Source organism: Chelonoidis abingdonii, chromosome 2 (genome assembly GCF_003597395.2).
Source record: "Chelonoidis abingdonii isolate Lonesome George chromosome 2, CheloAbing_2.0, whole genome shotgun sequence".
Taxonomy (NCBI): domain Eukaryota; kingdom Metazoa; phylum Chordata; order Testudines; family Testudinidae; genus Chelonoidis; species Chelonoidis abingdonii.
In genome coordinates this window covers 23555066-23578267 of record NC_133770.1, presented here as the reverse complement: position 1 = coordinate 23578267, position 23202 = coordinate 23555066, and the positions used below count along the sequence as shown (strand labels likewise).

Below are 23202 nucleotides of genomic sequence, written 5' to 3'. Positions count from 1 at the left end.
GATTCATTATAAAAATAAAAAACACTCCAATCACCAAATGTAATTAATTACCAACGGATGAATAAAACTCTGTTATGGTTTCCAGTGAGATGCATTTCTCCAACAATCTAAGAGCTAAAAAAGAGAAATTTTATAAGCTACAAACATAAGGGGTATTTATCAATATTTCTTTTTGCACAGAAGTGCACAAAATGTACCAAATCTTGTTTGAGTGCATTTTTTGCTTACCTATGGTTTTTTTTTATTGTGTATTACTTTTGGTCCCTGGCTAGGATGTAATGCTGAAAAGAAAATCAGAGGGAAAATTAACACTGATACTATTTCATAAATTTATAATTTTTCAGGTCTTCTTAAAATATGAAATAAATCAGCACTTGCTTCTCACTGTATCCTCAATCCTGCAATTTTTGTATTTATGAAACTCCTGTTGGCTTCAGTGGGGCTTGCAATGAAGGCCACAGGTTTGGCCTTTTAACAAAAAGGCAGTAGTTCTGAGAGATACTTGCAGAAAAATGAATGAGTTGTAAACAATCTGTGGAAATAGTTTGTTCAGGCCTTGAGCAGGACAGTGAAGGGATGTTGGTTCTTTTTCATAGTGTTATCATTATTACATCTAGCGAGATACTAGGTAAACTTCCTGGCAGGATGTTTGATGTTAAAAAGACAAAAGTTGTCTTCAAAGATGGTAGGAATAAAGGGACTACTGTACAGTTAGTAGTTGAATCTAGAAAAGTAGTTGAGACCAAAGAATACACATTCTGCTTGTCCTGAAGTGTAAATAGTAGTAGATTTCTATGGATAACAAAATTCCTGGAGCGAGGCTACTATCATTTCAAAGAGCCATAGCACTCTTCTCTGCTCCTGCAATCACAATAGCAAAATAAATAAGAATAGTTTTACGAAATACTACTTTGCATGTCTTAACGATTCTTACAGAGTTTAGAAAATTGGACTCACCCTGTCGGTGATGGGAAATTGACATTGGCTGAACTGAATGACAAGAATTGAGTAGCAATGACTGGTATAAGTTATATTTAGGAAGCTCTAAACATTGTTGGTTCCTAAAACAAAACAACAAAAATTCAAGGTTTTTCCTATATAATCTCAGGTTTGTTCATTTTTGCTGAACACCAAACTTATTTTTTAAAATTTATTTACCAGGGTGAGGCAATTTTAAAATCAAGGTGATCTTAAATTATTGATTTAAAAAGTTATTTAAATTGCATGGTTTTCTTAAAATCAAATTAATGTACATCATGTTGAGTTTTTGGAAACACAGTTTTTCAAATTTAGCTATTTATTGCAACTTTACATGTTAAATCTGAAATTCTGTTAACTAAGAAACTAATTAAAATAAAATAAAATGGGAAGAAAAGAACTACCAACATGTAAATAAAATTTGTTTCTAAATTTTAAAAAATCAATTTAAAATTATTTAACTTTTCAAAAATTGATTTTTTTATTCTGATTTTTATTCATTCTGGTATTTTCGTATTTAGTCATATGGAAACATGAGAGGTAATAGATTATTTAGGTTGCTTTAGGTCTTACTGCACACAGTTAAATGTCAACATCATGAAAGCATTTTTATCAACCTTTTCTTTCAGTAGGAATTTCTCTACCACGACCAACAGAGTTATGTATCTCATCTCAAAATCATAGGTGGGTTTTTCCATAAACTTTGTTCAATTACAAGTACTGTAGTGGGAAAGCCCTCTTACCTCTTCCTTATATAATAGAACCTCAGAGTTATGACCACCTTGAGAATAGAGGTAGTCTGTAACTCTGAAATGTTCATAACTCTGAACAATATGTTATGATTGTTCTTTCAAAAGTTTACAGCTGAACATTGGCTACAGTTTTGAAACTTTACTGTGCCGAAAAAGATACTGCTTTTAACAGTCTTAATTTAAATGAAACAAGCACAGAAATAGTTTCTTTATCTTGTCAAAAAAAATACCTTTTAACCAATCATCTTAGTAAACTTCTTCATGTACCAAGTCTCATATGAACTTTTTCCCCTTGGGATATTAGATCCCCAGGTCACCTTAAAGCTTTAGCAAGGGGTTCATAACAAGGTTGGAAAAACCCATTGCCTAGTGTTAATGTGAACAAGTAACTCTACACTGCCTGATGGACTGAATGTAATGTCCATCTTTCACTTTGGCAAGTGTTCCTGTAGTACTCCCTGTTAACATGATGTAAGTCATCAAGACAAGTAATTTTTTGAGAGATGTCCCTTGAACTTGGCACCACAGAAAAGACTATTAACTTTTCTTTATAGCTGCTTTCCAAAATGAATTGGAACTCTATTGCAAGGTCTGGTTCCACCATATGTTAGTTGGTTTTCAGCACTACCCTTAGTGACATTTCAACTGGTGAATATAACAACTGTCTGGAAGTGATTACCACTCATTGCTGTGAGACAGCAGATTGTTGCTATATTTTAGATTATTCATCAGCAATACAGAAAGTACTGATACCTGTGAATGGGAAGATGTCAGTATTCAGAGTGGAGCTCCAAACACCAATTCAGAGTAGGTCTTTACAACACACATTTGAAATGTCCCCACTGGCAAAATCTGAAATATCTTTTGTGCCTCACCTATTCTCCATACGTTAATTTGCACCACCCTTTATTCATCTCCGTCAATGTGTCCCTGGTAGCTTTGCCTACTGTTTTCACAGAAACAAGGAGGAGTCTGGTGAAACCTTTAAAGACTAACAGATTTATTTGGGCATAAGTTCTTGTGGGTAAAAAAAGCTCACTTCTTCAGATGTATGGTGTGAAAGTTACAGATGCAGGCATTATATAATGATAAGAGAAGGGTGTGCCTCACAAATGGAGAACCAGTGTTGACAGGGCCAATTCGATCAGGGTGGATGTAGTCCACTCCAATAATAGATGAGGAGATGTCAATTCCAGGAGAGGCATGGCTGCTTCTGTAATGAGCCAGCCACTCCCAGTCCCTATTCAAGCCCAAATTAATGGTGTTAAATATGCAAATGAATTTTAGTTCTGCTGTTTCTCTTTGAAGTCTGTTTCTGAAGTTTTTTTGTTCAAGAATAATGACTTTTAAATCTGTTATAGACTGTCCAGGGAGGTTGAAGTGTTCACCTACTGGCTTTCGCATGTTACCATTCCTGATGTCCGATTTGTGTCCATTTATTCTTTTACGTAGGGACTGTCCGGTTTGGCCAATGTACATGGCAGCGGGGCATTGCTGGCACATGATGGCATACATAAACATTAGTAGACGTGCAGGTGAATGAGCCCTTGATGGTGTGGCTGATGTGGTTGGGTCCTCTGATGATGTCACTAGAGTAGATATGGGGACAGAATAGGCAGCGAGGTTTGCTACAGGGATTGGCTCCTGGGTTGGTGTTTCTGTGGTGTAGTGTGTAGTTGCTGGTGAGTATTTGCTTCAGGTTTGGGGGCTGTCTGTAAGTGAGGACTGGCCTGCCTCCCAAGGTCTGTGATTTAGGGATCGTTTTCTGGGATAGGTTGTAGATCATGGTGATGCGCTGGAGAGGTTTTAGCTGGGAGCTGTATGTGATGGCCAGAGTGGTGTTTTGTTGTTTTCCTTGTTGGGCCTGTCCTGTAGTAGGTGATTTCTGGGTACCCATCTCGCTCTGTCAATCTGTTTCGTCACTTCCCACGGTGGGTATTGTAGTTTTAAGAACTCTTGATAAAGATCTTGTAGGTTTTTGTCTCTGTCTGAGGGATTGGAGCAAATGCGGTTGTATCTTAGGGCTTGACTGTAGACAACGGATCGTATGATGTGTCCCGGATGGAAGCTGGAGGCATGTAGGTAAGTATATCGGTCAGTAGATTTCCGGTGTAGGGTGGTTTTTATGTGACCATCACTAATTTGCACTGTAGTGTCCAGGAAGTGGATCTCTTGTGTGGACTGGTCCAGGCTGAGGTTGATGGTGGGATGGAAATCGTTGAAATCCAGGTGGAATTCTTCAAGGGCCTCCTTTCCATGGGTCCATATGATGGAGATGTCATCAATGTAGCACAAATAGAGGAGGGGTGCTAGGGGACAAGAGCTGAGGAAGCGTTGTTCTAAGTCAGCCATAAAAATGTTGGCATACTGTGGGGCCATGTGGGTACCCATAGCAGTATAAGTTGTCTCCAAATCTGAAATAGTTGTGGGTGAGGACAAAGTCACACAGCTCAGCCACCAGGCATGCTGTGGCTTCATCAGGGATACTGTTCCTGACAGCTTGTAGTCCATCCTCATGTAGAATATTGATGTAAAGTGCTTCTACATCCAAGGTGGCCAGGATGGTGTTTCCAGGAAGATCACCAATGCATTGTAGTTTCCTCAGGAAGTCGGTGGTGTCTCAAAGATAGCTGGGAGTGCTGGTAGCATAGGACCTGAGGAGAGAATCCAAATAGCCAGATAATCCTGCTGTTCGAGTGCCGATGCCTGAGCTGATGGGGCATCCAGGGTTTCCAGGTTTATGGATCTTGGGTAGCAGATAGAATACCCCTAGTCTGAGCTCTGGTGGTTTGTCTGTGTAGATTTGTTCCCGTGCTGTAGCTGGGAGTTTCTTGACCAGATGGTATAGTTTCTTCTGGTACTCCTCAGTGGGATCAGAGGATAGTGGCCTGTAGAATGTAGTGCTGGAGAGTTGCCTGGCAGGCTCCTGTTAATAATCTGACTTGTTCATTATGACTACGGCACCTCCTTTGTCAGCCCCTATGTCATCAGTTGTTTTGTGTGCAAGCCAGCAAAAGGAATAAAAGTCAAAGAGTTAGGCTGCGGGGGGTTGGGAAAGGGAGGGGATGCAGGGGGGTTGGGATGGGGAGGGATGCAATGATGGGGATGCGGGGGGTTTGGGACGGGGAGGGATGCAGGGAGGGGAGTGGGGGTGCAGCCCCATTCCCATCACTCTGAGATGGTGATACATATCTCTAACTTCTGGGTGCCAGTAATGGGGCGATAAACTTTGGTTCACTGCAGGGCATGCACTGCAGCTCGAGGAGAAGAGGGTCGGGCAGCAGCGGGAGAGATATGCGCCACGCGACCCCTTAACAGCCGCCTTCTGAGCTCTCACGAGTCATACTAGTTCCTCCCCTGCCCTGATGCATCCAATGGGAGCTGCACCTGTGTGGGTGAGTGGGGGGAGGGGCAGCACACAGACCGCTCTTGGCAGGCCCTAAGGCTAGGAGCCAGATGTGCTGGCTGCTTCCCGACCAAGGAGCTGTGCGGCGGCTAGCAGGGAGTCTGCCAGCCCTGCTATGCGGCATGGCTCGGTCAGCACCCGCCAGGATCCCTTTTCGACCGGGTGTTTTCGACCAAAAGCAGACACTTGGTCACCCTAGGTGCAGAGCAGTGCGATGACTTGATCAAGGTTCCAGAGGTGCCTTTCCCCCACACAAGTTCCCATCACAGCCATTGCCTCCACAAGCTGCCCAAGGGCATAGTTTGGAAGCCACAAACCTCTATTCTCATGGTATCTGAACTCCATCAAATAGTTGGAGCAAGGGTACTGGATGTCAAGAGATGTGGTTTCTCACTACCTTACTGAGAAATTAGGCAGGTTGCTTTGTAGATACTAATGTAGTCCCTCAGTTTTTTAGTCTATACAACAGTTGTTAAAACCACATTGAAATCTTCAGATGTATGGTAGTATGTGAAGGCATAGTCTTGTTTGTTGTTGTTCACTGTTAGTGTAAGTATTCAAATAAACTTTCCAGTTAAAGCAAACTATTGAGATAGATTTGGCTCTTTAAAAAGAATGGCACAAGCTTTGGTTTTGGAATAACAAGATGAATACGCGTAAGCCTTTCTGCATATTTATAGTAATCATGCATCATAGACAGTTGCAAAAATCAGTCCTTGATATTTGCAGGCAAAGAAACAGCATAGTGGTTCAGCCAAAAGGTAGAAAGGAAACAAAAAGCTGTTGTGCCATTTTGCTTATGCAGCCATATTACCATTTGAGTAGATTTTTTTTTTTTTACCACTCAACTAATTTTTATGCAATTGATAGAATATTTTTTAGAAAGTAAAAAGGCGATTGTAGCCAAGGAAATTCAATTCTGTTAACTTGTTTACTTATTCAAAACCAATATGAAGCTTTTTCTTGCAAGAGAAGTACAGAGGGAGCTGCTGGCATTGTTTTAATTTTGCTAAACCAAAAAAGGAGCAAACAATTCAGTTTGTGTGTGTTTACATATTTGAACTTTTAAATTACATGGATTAAATGAATATCAGCCTACAAAGGTATTTGTTCTCATAATACAAGAATAAAGGGACATTAAATGAAATTGAAAGGCAATATATTTTAAAACTGGTAAAGGAAAATATATTTTGACACAAGGCACAATTCATCCTAAACTCACTGCCACATAATGTCATCGAGGCCAGGACCCTAGTAGGATTCACAAAAGGATTAAGTATTTGAATAAACAATAAGAACATCTACATTTATATAGTAAAAAATAAAAAGGCATATAAACCCTGAAGCTAGATTTAGGGAAGAACTTCTCCCATGGGGATAATGCATGCTACAAAGAGTTCTGTGCTTGAGGGTGTAGCAGGTCAGTCTGATAGCCAGTTGGCCTAGTGCAGTGGTTCTCAAACTTTTGTACTGGTGACCCCTTTCACACAGCAAGCCTCTGAGTATGCCCCCCCCCTTAGAAATTAAAAACACTTTTTTATATTTAACACTGTTATAAATGCTGGAGGTGAAGTGAGACTTGGGGGTGGAGGCTGACAGCTCATGGTTGTGAGATCAATCCTTGAGGGGGCAGTTTAGGGATCGGGGGTAAAAATCTGTCTGGGGATTGGTCCTGCTTTGAGCAGGGGGTTAGACTAGATGACCTCCTGAGGTCCCTTCCAACCCTGATATTCTATGTAATAACCCCATGACCTCTTAAGGGGTCACGACCCCCAGTTTGAGAGCCCCTGTCCTAGTGGTCAGGCAGTGGCTCCACATTTCTTTCTGGTCTGGTCATTCTAGACAGGGCTCTGGCTGATTGGTATGTGGCAGGCCTCAATCTCTGCTGAGTGTTTCTTCTATTCCCCTCAGGGTTCTGTCAGAATAGAAGTACAGGAGAGTAAGGTAGGGGACCCAGAGCTTTTAACTCCACTGGATCCCTCCTGACCTAGGGCTCCATAGGGGCATTGCAGTGTTTGGACCACTTGCTGGTCCACCCCAAATTATACTCTCCACGCCCTGGTCACTTCCTATCAGGCTGTGGCTCCTCTGGGGTATTGTCATGGGCTCAGGAGTATCAGGTTAGTCTGTCAGTGGGACAAGATCTTGTTTTACTCATTCTCTTGTGAGTTGACAACTCCCAAAGAAGGGGGAGCTGAATCTGGATCATCACATCCAGAGTAGCTTTAGGAATGCTGCAGCCAGTCGTTTCAGAGCTCCAGGCTCCTTTCAAAGCTTCACAGTCTCACTTTCTGGTACCTGCTCAGTTTAGAGCACCAGATCCTTTTAATTATCCCTCCCTCCTCCCTAGCCCAGTACTGCTCTATGCCATGCTCAGGTTTAGTGTGCAATCTGCCAACTCCATCACAGAGGTTCACCTTGTAAATTGAGGTGGTGCATTTACAAACATTGTTCTAGTATGTCACTAGCCAACTGAGGAGAGACACTAACAAACAGAGCAGAAAGCCTGAAGAAAGGAGGAGTTCACTTTCTGAACATAGTTTTCAAGAGGTTTGTGTGATTTTTTTAAATTATGTCCAGTGAATTACAGTAGAACCTTAGAGTTACAAAGACCAGAGTTATGAATTGACCAGCCAACCACACACCTCATTTGGAACCAGAAATACATAATCAGACAGTAGCAGAGAGGGGCGGGGGGAAGCAAAGATATTACAATACTGTGTTAAACGTAAACTACTAAAAAAAAGGGAAAGCAGCATTTTTTCTTCTGCATAGTAAAGTTTCAAAGCTGTATTAAGTCAGTGTTCAGTTGTAAACTTTTGAAAGAACCATAACATTTTGTTCAGCGTTACGAACGTTTCAGAGTTACGAACAACTCCCTTGCTGAGTTGTTCGTAACCCTGAGGTTCTACTGTAATTAAAAATATAAAAGGTAAGTTTTTCGTTATCTGGAGCAGTGGCTCTTAACTTGGCGTGCGAGATGCCCTTTCTGGGGGTGCGAGACATGCCAGATTTTTTTTAGAAGGTAAATAATCAAAAACACAAATTAAGCACAGGCATGTAAGTACAACTACTTTGTTTAATCAAACCTATGTATTTATTAACATTATACATTTTTTAACGATTACTGTAATATACAAACAAAAATATATCTAGGTTTAAAGATCTGACGTACTTCAATGATTTTTGATAAGGGGTGTGAGAACATATTTTGAGATCTAAAGGGGTGCAGGCTACAGTAAAGATTAAGAACCACTGATCTAGAGGTAAATGAAAAATGATGGCTGACCCCAGTAATAGGTTATAGTTGATACTGAGTCCACTGAGGAGACTTGTTTTATTTGTAGACACAATACTGTTGTGTCTTTCATTAGTCACTTTGTCAAGAAGTATGTGCAGAGTGAAAGTATGAATATTTGACCAAAGGAGAAAACTACTGGTTATAGTACCAACCTTATTACACAGGCGGGCCACAGAAATCTAAGCACAACGTTTTGTGGGCCAAACAGATTGTACATATTTTAAAAAGATTTAAAGTCACCTGTATTAATTTATATTTTAAGTTCAGATTGTTTGTATGTATTTATATAGGTTATTTCTATGTATAGTGTTATCTGTTTACACGTGTACACTAAAATGATGTAAACATGATGACAAAATGGTAATTAATTGGTTGTTATAGTTGAAGCAGGCCACGGACCTTATGAAATGCTCTGGTGGGCTGCAGATTGGACACTCCTGGGTTATAGTAATATGTTGTTGGTTTGGCATGTCTAGAACCCTCCTGATACTGTACGTGTACACTTCATATTGAGAGATTAATGTTAGGATCAGTGTGTTTTTTAGTTTAAAAACAATAGCTTCCTTGAAGCTAGCTATCAGCTTAACACCTATCAAAATGCTTATTTTGTCAGCTTTGTTTCTTCAGCACTGGGAACTCTGAGCAACTTTTTTTTTCCCCTCTGTTTACAGCTTCTGGAAATTAATTGGACAGGACTCACCAATCTTCTGGATGTTCCAGGACTGAAGTAAGCATAATAAGTCACTGTGTCTGTTTTGCCTCCTTGTCCATCTCCTCAAAAAAAAGTGTGTGTAGAAGAGGCAGAAAGTTAGAAAATCTAAAATATCTTGGTTAGGTCTGAAAACAGCTAAATGTGTAGGTTAAATGTCTTGTGGCCCATTGCCACTTAACATTCCATTTAGAGTATGTAGAAATTATATCACAATGAGGATTTAATGATAAAAAATTATAGTAGTATAAGAAAGGGTTGTGTCTACAAGAGCTGGCTGAAAATTTTCCAGCAAAACCGTTTTCGGTCACTTTATTCACAGGACTGGGATCCCGAACTGCTGACATGGGGAGCTGGGCAGCTGATCCAGGAGGCAGGAAACAGGGGCAGCTAGCAAACTGAAAAAATCCATTTTGATATTCCTGAAATTGAATTTTTCTTGCCTTTCCTTCCTATGAAAAATTGTGATGGAAAATTTTTGCAAAATAGAAAATTCTGTTCCCAATAAGCTCCTGTGTCTAAGCTGTTCTCAGTAAACTACTACTATTGTGTGCATATGTGTGAAACAGCAATAAGCCTTCCAGGGCTTGAAACCTCCCATTCACTTCAGTGGGAGAAAGAATTTTAAAAAAATAAAGAAAAAGTATTTATACGAATTTGAGTTACTGAGGTTTAAAATAATCCATGATTATAGTCTGCCTGTTTTAAAATTCAGTAATATGGGGGGAAAGGGTATTCTCATAGCAGTTAATTTCAAAGGTGTTCATGATTATTTTTTCCTCATTTGAAGTGTTCAGTTTCCTTCCTTGCAAAACTTTCTTGGGATCCTGCACTGTATTAAGTGGTGACAAAATGAAGTGATGAAGGAATATTGCTTTGTATTTGAAAACAGAAGAAACTCATTGACCTGGGTTTCATGACTCTCTGTGATATTAAAGGATAAAAATTCTTCACAAAATAAAGAATTGGGAGAGGGGGAAAAATGCTGTGATATAAGGGCTATGGATAATACCATTAATTCCTTCACATTAAAGTTATCCATGTTTAGCCAGGGCTTTAAACAGATGTAATATTGGAACAAAGACTAATGAGAGGAATGAGTTTGATTCAGACATTTGGGATCAAATTAGAAGACTGGCAGGCCAATCACAAAAGCCAAAATTATCAAACTTAAGTCTGATACCTGAAAATAAGATGCTTAAACTCTCAAGTGTTACTTGATTCCAAAATATTTTGGTAACCTTGGATAAAGGAATAAGATGAAAATCCTTCATTACTCAAAATTATGACTAAAACATCACTTAAAGGTATTTGAAATTGTTGTATGAAATCCCAGCTGAACAAATCAAAATTAGAATAAATTAGGATAATGGTTGCCTAACTGCTTTTGTTTAGAGCCCACTTAAAACTGACTGAGGAAAGATATCCTCTTGGCAAAAGAGAAAATTATGTACCTCTAGACTATAGCCTTTGAGTAATCTTTTGCTGTTGTCAGCTAATAAAACGGATTAAGATATCAGCAACATTTAGGCCCACTAAACTTTAGAGATTCTTCTCTCTCTGTAGATATATACTGTTTGCTTGGAAAACAAAGACCTAAAATGTAAATAAAACTGTGTAAGTTTGCCAAAGTCAAAAACTCAGTAACAGTTACCATACCACCCTCAATTTGGCCACACATCTACATAATGTGGGCAAGGTGGAGTTGCTGTGGAAACTAAAACTGAATTGACTCGTGTTTACTTTCACCGGTAAGGCTTTAGTGCTGTATTGGCATTTATTTTCCTTTATTTGGGAAGATGGACATTCAAAACAGATCTTTTTTTAGCCATTATAACTAGTGGTGAATAAGATGTTGCTGCTTGCAAGGAAGGACATAGTCTCCCACTGACCATCTAATTCTTGCTTTTGGCTCTGGCAGTTATATCAGCTGTTTAACATTTTTGATTAAATGAAGGGAAAATAATTTTATTTTGAAAAAAATATTTGAAGTGTTTATCTTAAGTAATAACTTTAGCTTTTTATCACTAAATTGCCTCAACACTTTTTTGTCACATGCTAGCAGGGATTAGGACTAACTTTGATGCTCCTCTCCTGCAATACGGAAGGAGTGCATTAACTGAGAGTTTCTTGAAGTTCAGGGGAAACTTGTATTATTTTAAACTGAAAGGAAACTTATTTGAAACTGATAAAAAGAAATATGATTTTACAAAATATAATTAACTTATGAAACAAATTGCCACAAGACCTCACTGAAGCCATGAGCTTAGTAGAATTCAATGTTTACATGGGTACAGAATAGCCACAGTTATGTTAGAGAGGATGGTAAGAACTTTGTAATGTAAGTGACATAAACATATATACTTCAGGGCACTCGTGAACCATTAACTTTCAGGATTAGGAGAACACTTCACTTTTGGGTAAAATACTCCATAATTGTCCAGTATGTGTTTTCTTGCACCACCCTGAAGCATCTGATAGTGGCCAGCATCAGGGGGCTGGATAGATCACTGGTCTGATGCAATTTTTCAATTCTAATGTTCCTATAACAGTTGTTTGCTAACAGGTGCCATAGTTACCAGAGTTATTTCTTATTTGAGGTGTAGGAGGAAACTGGGGAATCACAGATATAAACAGTGTGTGATGTCTGGTTGCTAACAAATAACTGACTTAGTAGCAACTACTGTATATCAGCCTTCTGTACAAAGTTGAAAATGTTTTAGTAAACAATGGCATTTTCTCTATGGTCTGCAGCAATATAATATTTAGAAGAAAACAGTTCTTTCTTGAAAGAAGACTTGATAGCATTTTCGCTTTACTAGACATACCTCATCTTGGAGTGAAAAAAATGTAGCAATTCTAGTTTTGTCACAATCCAGCTGTCCCAAACTCAGGATGTTAAATATTGAGGTTAACTGGTAAAGCTCCACCCATTACAATAAGCTCTGTAACTACAGGCTCCTGTTGCTGTCTCATTATGTGTTTATTTTCACTTGAGCTGTAAAACCTTTCATTATTAACTGAAGTGTCACAAATATCTAGTTTTAGGCTTTTTACTTGCCATATTTGATTCCTCTATTTGATTCCATACACACACTAAAGATAACATTTTCCTAAGAGTTTAAAATATTTTGAAGACCCAAAACTATCAGCTGAGTATTTTGGTGAGAAAAATTTGACACTACCAGTTTCATTAAGTGACCACTTCTAGGGCTTGGTAGTGGAGTTTCAGGGAAGGTTTGGGAGTGGTGCCTTCTGCCAGCTCCATGTTTCCCTCAGCTAACATGCTCTTTCAGAGTCAGGAGGAGGAGACCTTCAAAGCAAATTTGTAGCATTCAGGTCCAATGCCTTACCCAATAGTCAAGCTACAGGTAATATGTTGATTTTGTTATCAGCCTCTCTTTTCAGAGGTTTATCACATACGAGCGAATACTCTTCCCAAAATGAAACTTTAATATGCCTCGATGCAACATTCCCATCTTGTTTCTTTACATAAGAGTTTATTCATGTGTTAAAAATGTTGGTTTACTGCCTAAAAATTTTTTAAACTTTCAGCTAACTCAAAACTGGTTTAGTCTGTTTTAAACAAAAAATCAAAGCAAAGACAATAATATGAAAAGGAGTTTAAATATCCAGGAATTGTAGTGCCTATGTAACCTCCACACCACTTAGGTGTTGTGCTCTGTCCCATCTAGTGGCACCAAGACCACTTAGAGATTAAGGAGTGTGCTACAGCCTTAGCTAAAAGGGATGTGGGTTTTAGCTCATGCATTTAGCTCCAGAGAGCCCAAGTTCTATCCCACCCCCCGACAAGTGTTATCGGTGTTACACCTAGGTACTGTTTTCTCTCTTCGGATAAAATAAAACTTTCTGACAGTACAATTTGCATTTGGATTTGAATGCGTCAGCAAAACTCTGTGCAGTTCTGAGGGATATATGTGTAGGAGTGGGTGTGTTTTGTGCTAGTGAAGGATGGCAAGAACAATTTAAGATAATGGTGACCAAACTGACCACTCTCATATATGTACATCCAGATAGTGGTAGGCGAGTGGTGTTTTATTAAAGCAGGGTGCATATTTTAGTAGAGACCCAGATTGAGGCACAAAATATATCTTGTGATTAGGGCCTTGTCAATACTTAAGAAAAACCTCAGTTCAGCAATTGGTGGGGCCTGGACTGTACTCTTCTTGTGCCAATAAGGGGAACCAAGAATTCACCTATCAGTTAGTTCAATGAGTGCAAACACTGGCTTGCCTTTGTCTACACTTAGCAATCAGCACTTATTTCGCTACACCAATTGCTGAATCAGGATTACATCTGAGTGCAGAAGAGACCTTAAACAAATTGTCTATGTTGTATGTCCTGTTGTGAGGGGTCCAGAACATTTGCTGATATTTATTATCCTAAGTCCTATTTACACTGAAATTTCAAAATAGCACCTTTAAAATGTGTGGCTTCACTGGCAAAATCAAATCTGTAGTTCACCACTGGCACAGCTGAACCAGCTGTAGCAATAATTGAAGCTGTTCAGAGAGGGTTCAGGTATGTTTCACTATGTTATCTAACCGTGGTTACAAACTCCTAAACCTCCCTGCGGTGCTGCTACCACTCGCACTGTATCAGTAGTGAAATACATGTCCAATTTTTACAAGTGTAGACAGTACAACCAGACACTGTTGTTTCTCTAGAAATGTGCTAATATTGTTTCAGAGCTCAGTTTAGACCTTATCTTACTATTTTTCTCATTGGCATTGCTCAGGCGAAATAAGATTTTGTTAATGATTCCTAACAAATTTTAGTGCCCTTCTCTTCATAATGTGACACTAGTTCTCTGTTCACTGCAGGCTATACTTCACTCTCACCACACACATTTTTTCTTTGTGCATTTTGTTTTTAATTTAAACTCTCTAATTTCTTTGAATGCATGTAAAAAGAGAGCTTGCTTTGTAAAAGTACAACACAGCCTAGCTTTCCAAAGCAGAGTTGAATGATTAAAATAATCACATTTAAAAACTAAAATGCACAACGGTGAACATCTGCTTCATCAATGTGTAATGAAGGTAACAGACCTTATACTTTATTCAGTAGCCTTTTTTCTGGATGATGATGGTGAGAGGCATAAGAACATAAGAATGGCTCTACTGGCCCACCTAGCTCAGTATCCTGTCTTCCGACAGTGTCCAGTGCTAAGTGCCCCAGAGGGAATGAACAGAACAGGTAATCATCAAGTGATCCATCCCCAATCGCTCATTCCCAGCTTCTGGCAAACAGAAGCTAGGGACACACCATTTCTGCCTATCCTGGCTAATAACCATTGAAGGATGAATTTATCTAGTTCTTTTTTGAACCCTGTTATGGTCTTGGCCTTCACAACATCCTCTGGCAAGGAGTTCCACAGGCTGACTGTGCGTTGTGTGAAGAAATACTTCCTTTTGTTTATTTTAAACCTGCTGCCTATTAATTTCATTTGGTGACCCCTAGTTCTTGTGTTATGAGAAATAGTAAACAACACTTCCTTATCTACTTTCTCTACTCCAGTCATGATTTTATAGACCTCAATCATATCTCCCCTTATCCATCTTTTTTCCAAGCTGAAGAGTCCCAGTCTTAGTAATCTCTTCTCATACGGAAGCCATTCTATACCCCAGGATTAATTACACTTGGTGAGGGAAAAGCAGAATGTATAGCAAGAGAATCTTTCCATTATTTTACATCTGCTGCTTCCACCTGGTGACCTTTTGGGGTGAAAATGCTGAGTGGCTTAAAATTAAGGCTACAATTTAGTCATGGGTATTTTTAGTAAAAGTCATGGATAGGTCACGGGCAGTAAACAAAAATTCACGTCTATAACCTGTCCATGACTTTTCATAAAAATACCTGTGATTAAATCTTGTGTGTGGGGGGGAACCGCTTCTGAGTAGGGAGGTGCCCCGGGCCAGCAGTACCAGCTGCTGAGGACCGCGGATCACGGCTGCTCTGACTAGTCGCCAGGGGACCGCTGCCGGGGCCAGTGGACCGCAGCTGCCAGGGTCACACATCGCAGTTGCTTCTACCGGCTGCCCAGGGTCCGCTCCCAGGAGCTATGGACCACGGCTGCACCAGCTGTCCCAGGACCACTGCCGGGGGCCAATGGAGCAGCAGCTGGTGTGGCTGTCCCCAGGGTTCACCTGAGTAGCTGGTCCCAGAGTCAGCTGCTTGGGTGGCCCTGGGGTCAGCCACACTGGTCCCTGCAGAAGTCACAGAGGTCATGGAATCCGTGACTTCTACAACCTCTGTGACAGATGTTAAGCCCTACTTAAAATCCAGATAAATTAGAGGAAAAAAATCTATACAATTTCTATACAATGTGGCCTGTAGCCAAAAAAATTGGCATGTACACATGCAGTTTAATTGGTGAACAATATAAAGGGCACAATGTTGATTGTTACAAAGTTCCTGTACAATGCCATACAATAAAGAGAAAAAACACACCTCTCTATCCTTACCTCCTCTGCACAGAATATGCAGACATGTTATTTCTATGCTGTAAGATGTAAAGTCCACTCCCTTCTCACAGAGTATGTTGCCCATATATGTGAAAACTACCGTAAGAACTCAAAACCTAGTCTCCTAAAGTAGTCTTACTTCCAGGGCTTTGGAGCAAAAACCTACTGCTCTGGAGCTGCTCCGCGCTCCAGCTCCAGACTCTGCTTCAAAGCCCTGCTTACTACAGCATTTTTGCTTATTGTCCTTGTCATAAGTAGATAGGTAAGGGTTAATTTTCTTTTACCTGTAAAGGGTTTACAAAGGGAACCTCTGGAGGTTTTTGGCTTTGTTCTGGGTCTTTTTTTGTTTTCCTCGGCTGTGAGTAAACAAGCTTTTCTTCTAACTCCATCTTCTTTCAAATCTTCTCCTAAACATCTGTGAGTACAAAAGGAAACAAAGTAATCGGCTGTGATGTGCTTTGATTTGTATTTACATGTGTGTTGTACTGTGCTGGACTGGGTTATTGGGCTATCTTTTAAATCAGACTGTTATTCATATTTTCTAAAAGCAATGAGCCTGTATTGATCTCTTAATGCAGTATTATTGTTTTGTATTTTCTTTCTTTTTATATAAAGTTTCTTTTTAAACTGGTGGAGTTTCTTTTCCTAGTGAGGCAAAGGGATAGAAATTTCTGTACCAGGTACTTGTCCTCCTCACGGGAAGAACAGAGGGGGGAGGGAACATTACATCTTGTTTGACTTTCAATTGTTCCCAGGGCAAGGACAGGCTACGGGAAAGAGAAGAAAGATCAACTCTGTTCTCTTGTGTTGAGGTTTTTCTCTAGTTAAAGCTAAGGGACAAAGGAGGGGGAATCTCCTTGTGTGAGCTGACTAGGTGAATGGCATAGCCCTCGGGAAGCTAGATTGCCTCTCCGGTTGTATTCAGGAGTGAAGTATAGCATCGCACCGCGTAACCCAGGAAAGGGGGGAAGCTTGGGGATGAGATAGGGAGACCCAGGGGTCTGGGTCTTGGGGGGTCTCCAGGGAAAGTCTTGGGGGGACCAGATGCGAGGCAGGCGCTGTATTCCGTCTGGTGGCAGCGAGATACGACCAGCTGGGTAAAGCTTGAGGGAGGTTCACAGTAAACACTCAGATTGTTGACAACCTAAGTCCAGATTTGAGACAAATATTTAGCCACAGTCCTGTAATATGTTAGTATTGTAAGGATAATTCTAGATCTGCTAAGAACTTCTATTATGAAAATGATTTGCAAGGGGTCATGCTCAAACAACTTACAGTACTTATTGTCTCAAGCATGTCCTTAAGATCTTTTATTTCTTGTTAGTTAATTATATTTTTATACCAACAGTGGTTTATCGGATACCATAATGTGGATAATATATCCACTACTTGGTGCTTCCAAATCGAATCACAGTCCCTCTTGTGAGCGAAGTACAGATTGCCCAGTTGAGGTTCCCTATACCAAAGGTAAGCACTTTTTGTATTATAAAGTAAATTGGTATTAATATATCAATTGATATAGTATTTGATGTTTTTCAAATATATCGGGGGGTGGGGGTGTGTGTGTGTGTGTAAAACATTACAGCTTACTCTGAATGCAGTCATATTGTTTATATTGAGGTTCCGTTTATAAAGTGTTTATCAATGATAGCTGTAAGTGTGACACCAAATCCATTACCTTCTGTGTTGGCAGAACTTTCTCCTCCACTAACCAAAGAATATGGTTAGATGTTTAGACCAAAGCCCCAGATGGGTGTTTTTATTAAAATAAATAAATAAATAAGTAAAAGTAACTGTTAAATTTTAGATAGCATTTGTGGGCAGGTGTGCTGCTGTGGGGATGCTCTACCTTAATTTCCCCCAATGGGTTGTCAGTAAGTTTAGCATGGTTTTAAGTAATTGAACAGCCACTCCGCTTCCAGCCCCCTCCCCCTTCTCAGGGTCTCGTTTATTAATGGGAAGTTCAAAACAGACACAAAGACCTTCACCCAGGCTTCTTAGACTCAGATGGAGTATTGCCTCCTGCTATCAGTCCCATGTCCAGATCCTTTACCTGCGAGTCACTCTCAATGCTGAGTCCTTCCTAGGAACAAGGGCCTTCCCTGCTGTGACTTCAGCTGTTCTCTAGGCAGCACTCAGCTCTTCACAGTCTGGCCTCCTGCAGCTATCTGGGAGGTCCCTCCTGACACTCCTTTCCCTGGTAGTTTTCTTGCTCTGTTCTCTCGAAGCTTGCCTCCTCACAAGTTGTCTTTCTCTCCCTAACTGAGCTCTGGTAGTCTTTTATCAGGTCTTGGTCGTTGTTTGCTATTTAGCTGCCAGCCAGTCACGTCAATGGTTCATTACTTACAAGTGGACTGAGATGAGCTGGTTCTCCTTAAAGAGGCCCACCACAGATAGATTTCATCATCTAGTCCCCTTAGAGGAGCCAGCAACTCTGTGACACTTGTGTTTGCTAAAAGTGCCGTTAGCATTTGAATTACCTTGTCTTTGAAGACCTCAGCTGAAGGAAGTCACATACCGTAGATTAAAGTTATTACTATAAAATGTTTGGAAATACAAACTAGTATTCAACATTAAACACAAATATAGTCTCAAAATAGTGATGGAATGTTTTAAAAGGATTTACAGAAACTGCTTTTGAGAATATTAATGATATATATTTCTAGATCACTAAGTAAACACTTCTTCATTTTCTCAGGGTGTTCTAAGGATACACTTTATTGAAGCTCAGGATCTGGAAGGGAAAGATACTTATCTAAAAGGAATGGTCAAGGGAAAGTCAGATCCTTATGGAATCATTCGTGTTGGCAACCAAATCTTCCAAAGCAAGGTCATCAAAGAAAATCTCAGTCCAAAGTGGAATGAAGTATATGAGGTACAATCTGCCAGAGTTTGCATTGCATGATTTAAAATAGTTCTCCAATATGAGTCACTTTGTTCTGGTCAGTGGAAAATATTAGGGAGATTTCACAGATAAACTTCTGGATGTGTCTCCAGCTAGAATCCCAGTTATTGATACACAAATGGTCTATTGATTTAAAGTGTAGCTTTCTTTAGTCTGGGGTTAGTCCCAATATTTCTGAAGACAAATTCTAGGCATGCTATCAAAACATTAATATATAGAGTATGAATGTCAGAGTGGGCTAGATGCATCCCATTACTTTAAGGGAAGATCTGTCGTTAAATGTTGCCATCATCACACACACACCATGAGATTTTTATTACATTTAACAGAAAAATAAAATATTAAACCAAATCACAGTGCAGGAACATACATATAGAGTTAATTAAAATAATTGAATCTTTCTAAAGTCAGAAGGTGCTGTGTTAAGTCTAAAACGTCATCCTAGCACTGTTATTTCTAGATAATGTTACTGATACATTATAATGCATCTAGTTTTCAGCATTTAAATGCTAAAATCACTTAAAAATAGTTGACTCAGTCCTCAAATTCAGATTAAATATTTATTATTACATTTTCTTTGTGTGGTGACAAACGCATAGTGGTTCATAATGTTTCATTATTGTTTTGCTATAGTAATACCGACTAGGTAATCTCGCCCGTCTATCTGCTAATAACTACTATACTCCTAGGCCTTAGTGTATGAACATCCTGGACAGGAGCTGGAGATTGAGCTCTTTGATGAAGATCCAGACAAAGATGACTTTCTGGGAAGGTAAATACAACATGAATATCTATTGTTAACTATGGCCAAAGAAATGAAATATTCTGAAGCACTCAGCTGGAATTTCTTGCCTATATTGAGGTTTTCTATAAAGTAAAATTTAAAAGTAACTTATCTTTTAAAAAAATTATAAATAAGCAAATAGAAGAATTCCTTAATTCCCTGGATATGTATTCTGGAATTCCAAACATATATGTTACTATTGAGTACCGTTCTGTAGATAAAATTGATCTCTATTTGTGTACAAAAACACTTCAAAAGAAGTGAATTAATTCTTAAGCAATCTAACATTTTGTACAAGTTTATGATGATATGTACTTTTTCTCTTCCAATTTAAAACTTCAAAAATTTGTAGAAATGGAAACATTTACAGAAAAGTTGTTAATGTTTCCGATAAAATTATTGTTTTAAAGTAGTGTTATAAAAATGGTACACCAGGCAATTTTCAAAATATTCTTTCTAAAAATGTCTATGTCTGGACTGAAAAAATTAAATACTTGATGGAAATAGATATAACATTGCAAAGTCAAACCTGTGGGGGGGGGGTATAATTTCCTTGCCGACAAAGTAAAGATAGCTTCAAATGACAGAATAACTGCCCTTTTTTTTCATTGTAAGCAGAGTTTGAAAGAATCCTTGACACTTTACATGTCTAAGAACTAACCCTGATAGACTGTTTGAAAAGTACCTGAACTGCCACATCTTCCCCAACAAAATGCTTATCCACTGCACTTCCCCTCCAAAAAATGTTTTTGTCCCACAATCAATTCCATCCCTCCTTCAAATAATTCTGTCATCTTACCTCTTACAAGACTCCCTGACTTCCTTTTGCCATGTTAAAAGAGTAGCAGTGCTTGGCCATTCTGCTACTTTTCTGCCAGCTTCTCTCTTGAGAAGGAACCTGCTGTACACAGGTGCTGACTTTCATTTTTCTTGGTGGGTGTTCCACGCCTACTCTGCCCCTTCCCCTTAGTGCCTCCAGCCCACTGCGAAACAGCTGATCGGCAGGTGGGTGGTGGGTGTTGAGCGCCCACTATTTTTTTTCCACGGGTGCTCCAGCTCCAGAGTACCCACAGAGTCGGCGCCTATGCTGCTGCAAAATTATACTTGCCAGGATAAATGGGTTTTTCAAGTCCTGTGTTAGGCTTTGTGATTCCCCTCTAAAGTGTTTTTGTTCTTTTAGTCTAATGATAGATCTAACTGAAGTTGAGAAGGAACGCCTCCTAGATGAGGTAAGTCTGTCACTTTTTGATAGGAAAACTCTTGCTGTGTACTCACTTGTTTGCCCTTTATTCCCCCACAGCAATCAGTCCTGCAGTCCTTACATGAGTGAACTCTAGTGACAAGTTCCATGGTCTAGTCCCATGGTCCAGGGATTATAGCTGTTAAAGACTTCATTGGGATTAGTCAAGGAGTGAGTGGTTTGGATCAGTGAAGGTTGCAGGAAGAGGGCCTTCACCTTTTATCACACCATGCCTAAGGTTGCCAGCATATGCAAGCAGGAATTAAGCATCAAAAAGATTGACGTATTTTTTGGTGATTTGGTCTTTGGAAAAAGCAAAAGCTCAGTAGAATAGTTTTTTACCTAGATGAAGTAATATTAGACCCGTCAAACTAATTAAAGTAACACCTGTTATACGGTTTTGATCATGGAGTGGAACTTTGTGCCATACAGCAGTCTTATGGATTTAATGTAACATTATATTGTATTTGTAATTCCCAGACTTCTTTTAAATTTTTTTGAAGAATCATCCCCATGATTTATAGCATTTTGTGCTGCAAAAAATTGTGACAGCATAACTGGCTAATTTATGTTATAGAGCTGACCAGTTGTCATTTATGTAATGGAGCACATAACATCTCTGAATCCTTTTAGCTTTCAGACTCTGCAGATTAGAGCTCTACTTGATTTATTCTAGTTTACAATTTTAAAAAAATCAATTAGCCAGTTGTAATGATAGCTGTTCGTGTAATGGTGAACTCTTAGCTATTTATTATCATTTTGCTTAATTTGCTTTGTTTGCAGTGGTTCACTTTGGATGAGGTCTCCAAAGGAAAATTGCACTTAAAACTGGAATGGCTCACATTGATGCCAACTGCTGAGAATCTTGACAAGGTATTAAAGTCTAAAGCAAGTTCCTTTATCCTAATCACACTGCCTCTTCTTTCTTTGTTAACATTTTAAATGTTCCAGTCCTCTAAATATAATAAGATTGCGAAAACTTGTAGTGTTACTCCTGTAGATATAGTTTTAGAAACTTTCAGACCAGTCAGATGTGTCTGTGACCCAGACTGCATCTGTAATATTGTAGCAGCATTACTAAAAATCATGGGACAATGGTTAAAGGAAAACAATAGCTTTGTGAGATTTAGTTGCCTTGTAGCACCAGACAACTAATTTAGTTCTTTATGGATGTATTTTTACATAGCAATTATACGATTTTGGGGAATTAAAAGTGTTTTGAAGCTTTGTAGAAATATGAGATCTTTAAATATACATTGCTAATTAAAAACTTCTCGCTGATGGAATTCAGTTTTAAAAGAGCTACCTATAGTAACAGCTTCAAAGTTCCTAATAATCCTTAAAGGCTGAACATTCAGCTTTTTTAAAGAGCATATTTTTAAAAACAGATATGAAGACTGCACCAGGATCCCTGCATATAGTATATAAAGACATTTATGGATTTTGAGTGTTCAGTATCCTGATATATTAACGCAATGGAAATTCTTAACAGATACAGTCGATATGTTTAATGGTGCTCAGTTCCTAACTTATGTAGCATATAGGCATAGCTTGGTTAATAATTAACCTAGCTTGAAGGCAAAGTCTTCAGATGTGTTGTGTATATCCCTTGAGGAGGGTAAATACTGCACTGTTTCATGTAACCATCTGTGGTTGCATTGGCAAACTTCAATAAATTATCATACATACTTAGAGCTAACAAGTTACTTTCTATTTGTTTTTCTATTTTTACCTATGTAATTATTAAAGAAACACTATCAATCTGTTCAGGTGAATAAACTGACTATTACTAAAACACTTAAAAAATGATGAAGACTGTCCTTTTTTAAATCCACCATTCATCACCAGAAAAGAGCCAGAACTTTGTGACACACTAAAACAAAAACAAAAAAGTTTGAGCAATGACTACTTTCTAGAATGAATTACCACAACCAATATTATTGAAAGCTATTCACAGACTCCTGCCAAATTTGGCATTGATGCTGGTGCACAGAGAAAAATAAAAATGTCTGTTATTACTACATCAGAAAGAAAGGGGGGAAATGGTACATCTTCTTCATCTAGAGAAGGAGAAAATCACTGGGGAAATACATTAATTTTAGCTCCAAACATAGTAAAAAAAATCTTAAAACTGACAGTCTCTTATCAGGAGGCAGCTTGGACTGGAGTTGTGGAGACCCAAGATTGCTGTAGATTAAGCTGAATTCTGTTGGGATCATATTACTACAGTATTTTATCACACATTAGCATGGTTGCAAAGAATTGAGTTAATTGATGCTTACCACAACCTTGTGGTTTAATCATAATTAGCTAGTAAACAACTTGTCTTGGTCTCTATTGATGGCAAAGTAAAGATGAGCATCATGCCCACTAACTTGAATCCTCAGCATCATGTTCAAATCTTTTTTTTATGGAAGACCAGCCTGTTGGCAGAATTGTTAGCTGTTATCTACGTTTTATGTGTGTAGACAAGCTTTCTTATGATTGGCTTTCCCCATTCCTGCCATCTTTTTACTTCCATGTTCGTTTATTAATTTAATCTAGGATAAAATATTCAAAGGTGCCTCAGTTTCACTAACTTTCAATGGGAAATGGGTGTCTAAATGTGTTTTTTGAAAACATTATCTGTAGAGCCTATTGCC

The 23202-nt window shown here is 39.0% G+C and overlaps 1 protein-coding gene across 1 annotated transcript in view; it reads left to right on the top strand.

The window, feature by feature from the left end:
• The window catches only part of ESYT2 (extended synaptotagmin 2), a 138968-nt gene that overhangs the window by 79222 nt on the left and 36544 nt on the right, over positions 1–23202 (top strand). Inside the window, 7 exon segments of the mRNA XM_032806341.2 lie at positions 9109–9164; positions 16980–17012; positions 17014–17098; positions 18330–18506; positions 19226–19308; positions 20501–20549; positions 21344–21433. Coding sequence (XP_032662232.1) covers positions 9109–9164; positions 16980–17012; positions 17014–17098; positions 18330–18506; positions 19226–19308; positions 20501–20549; positions 21344–21433 — 573 coding nt within the window.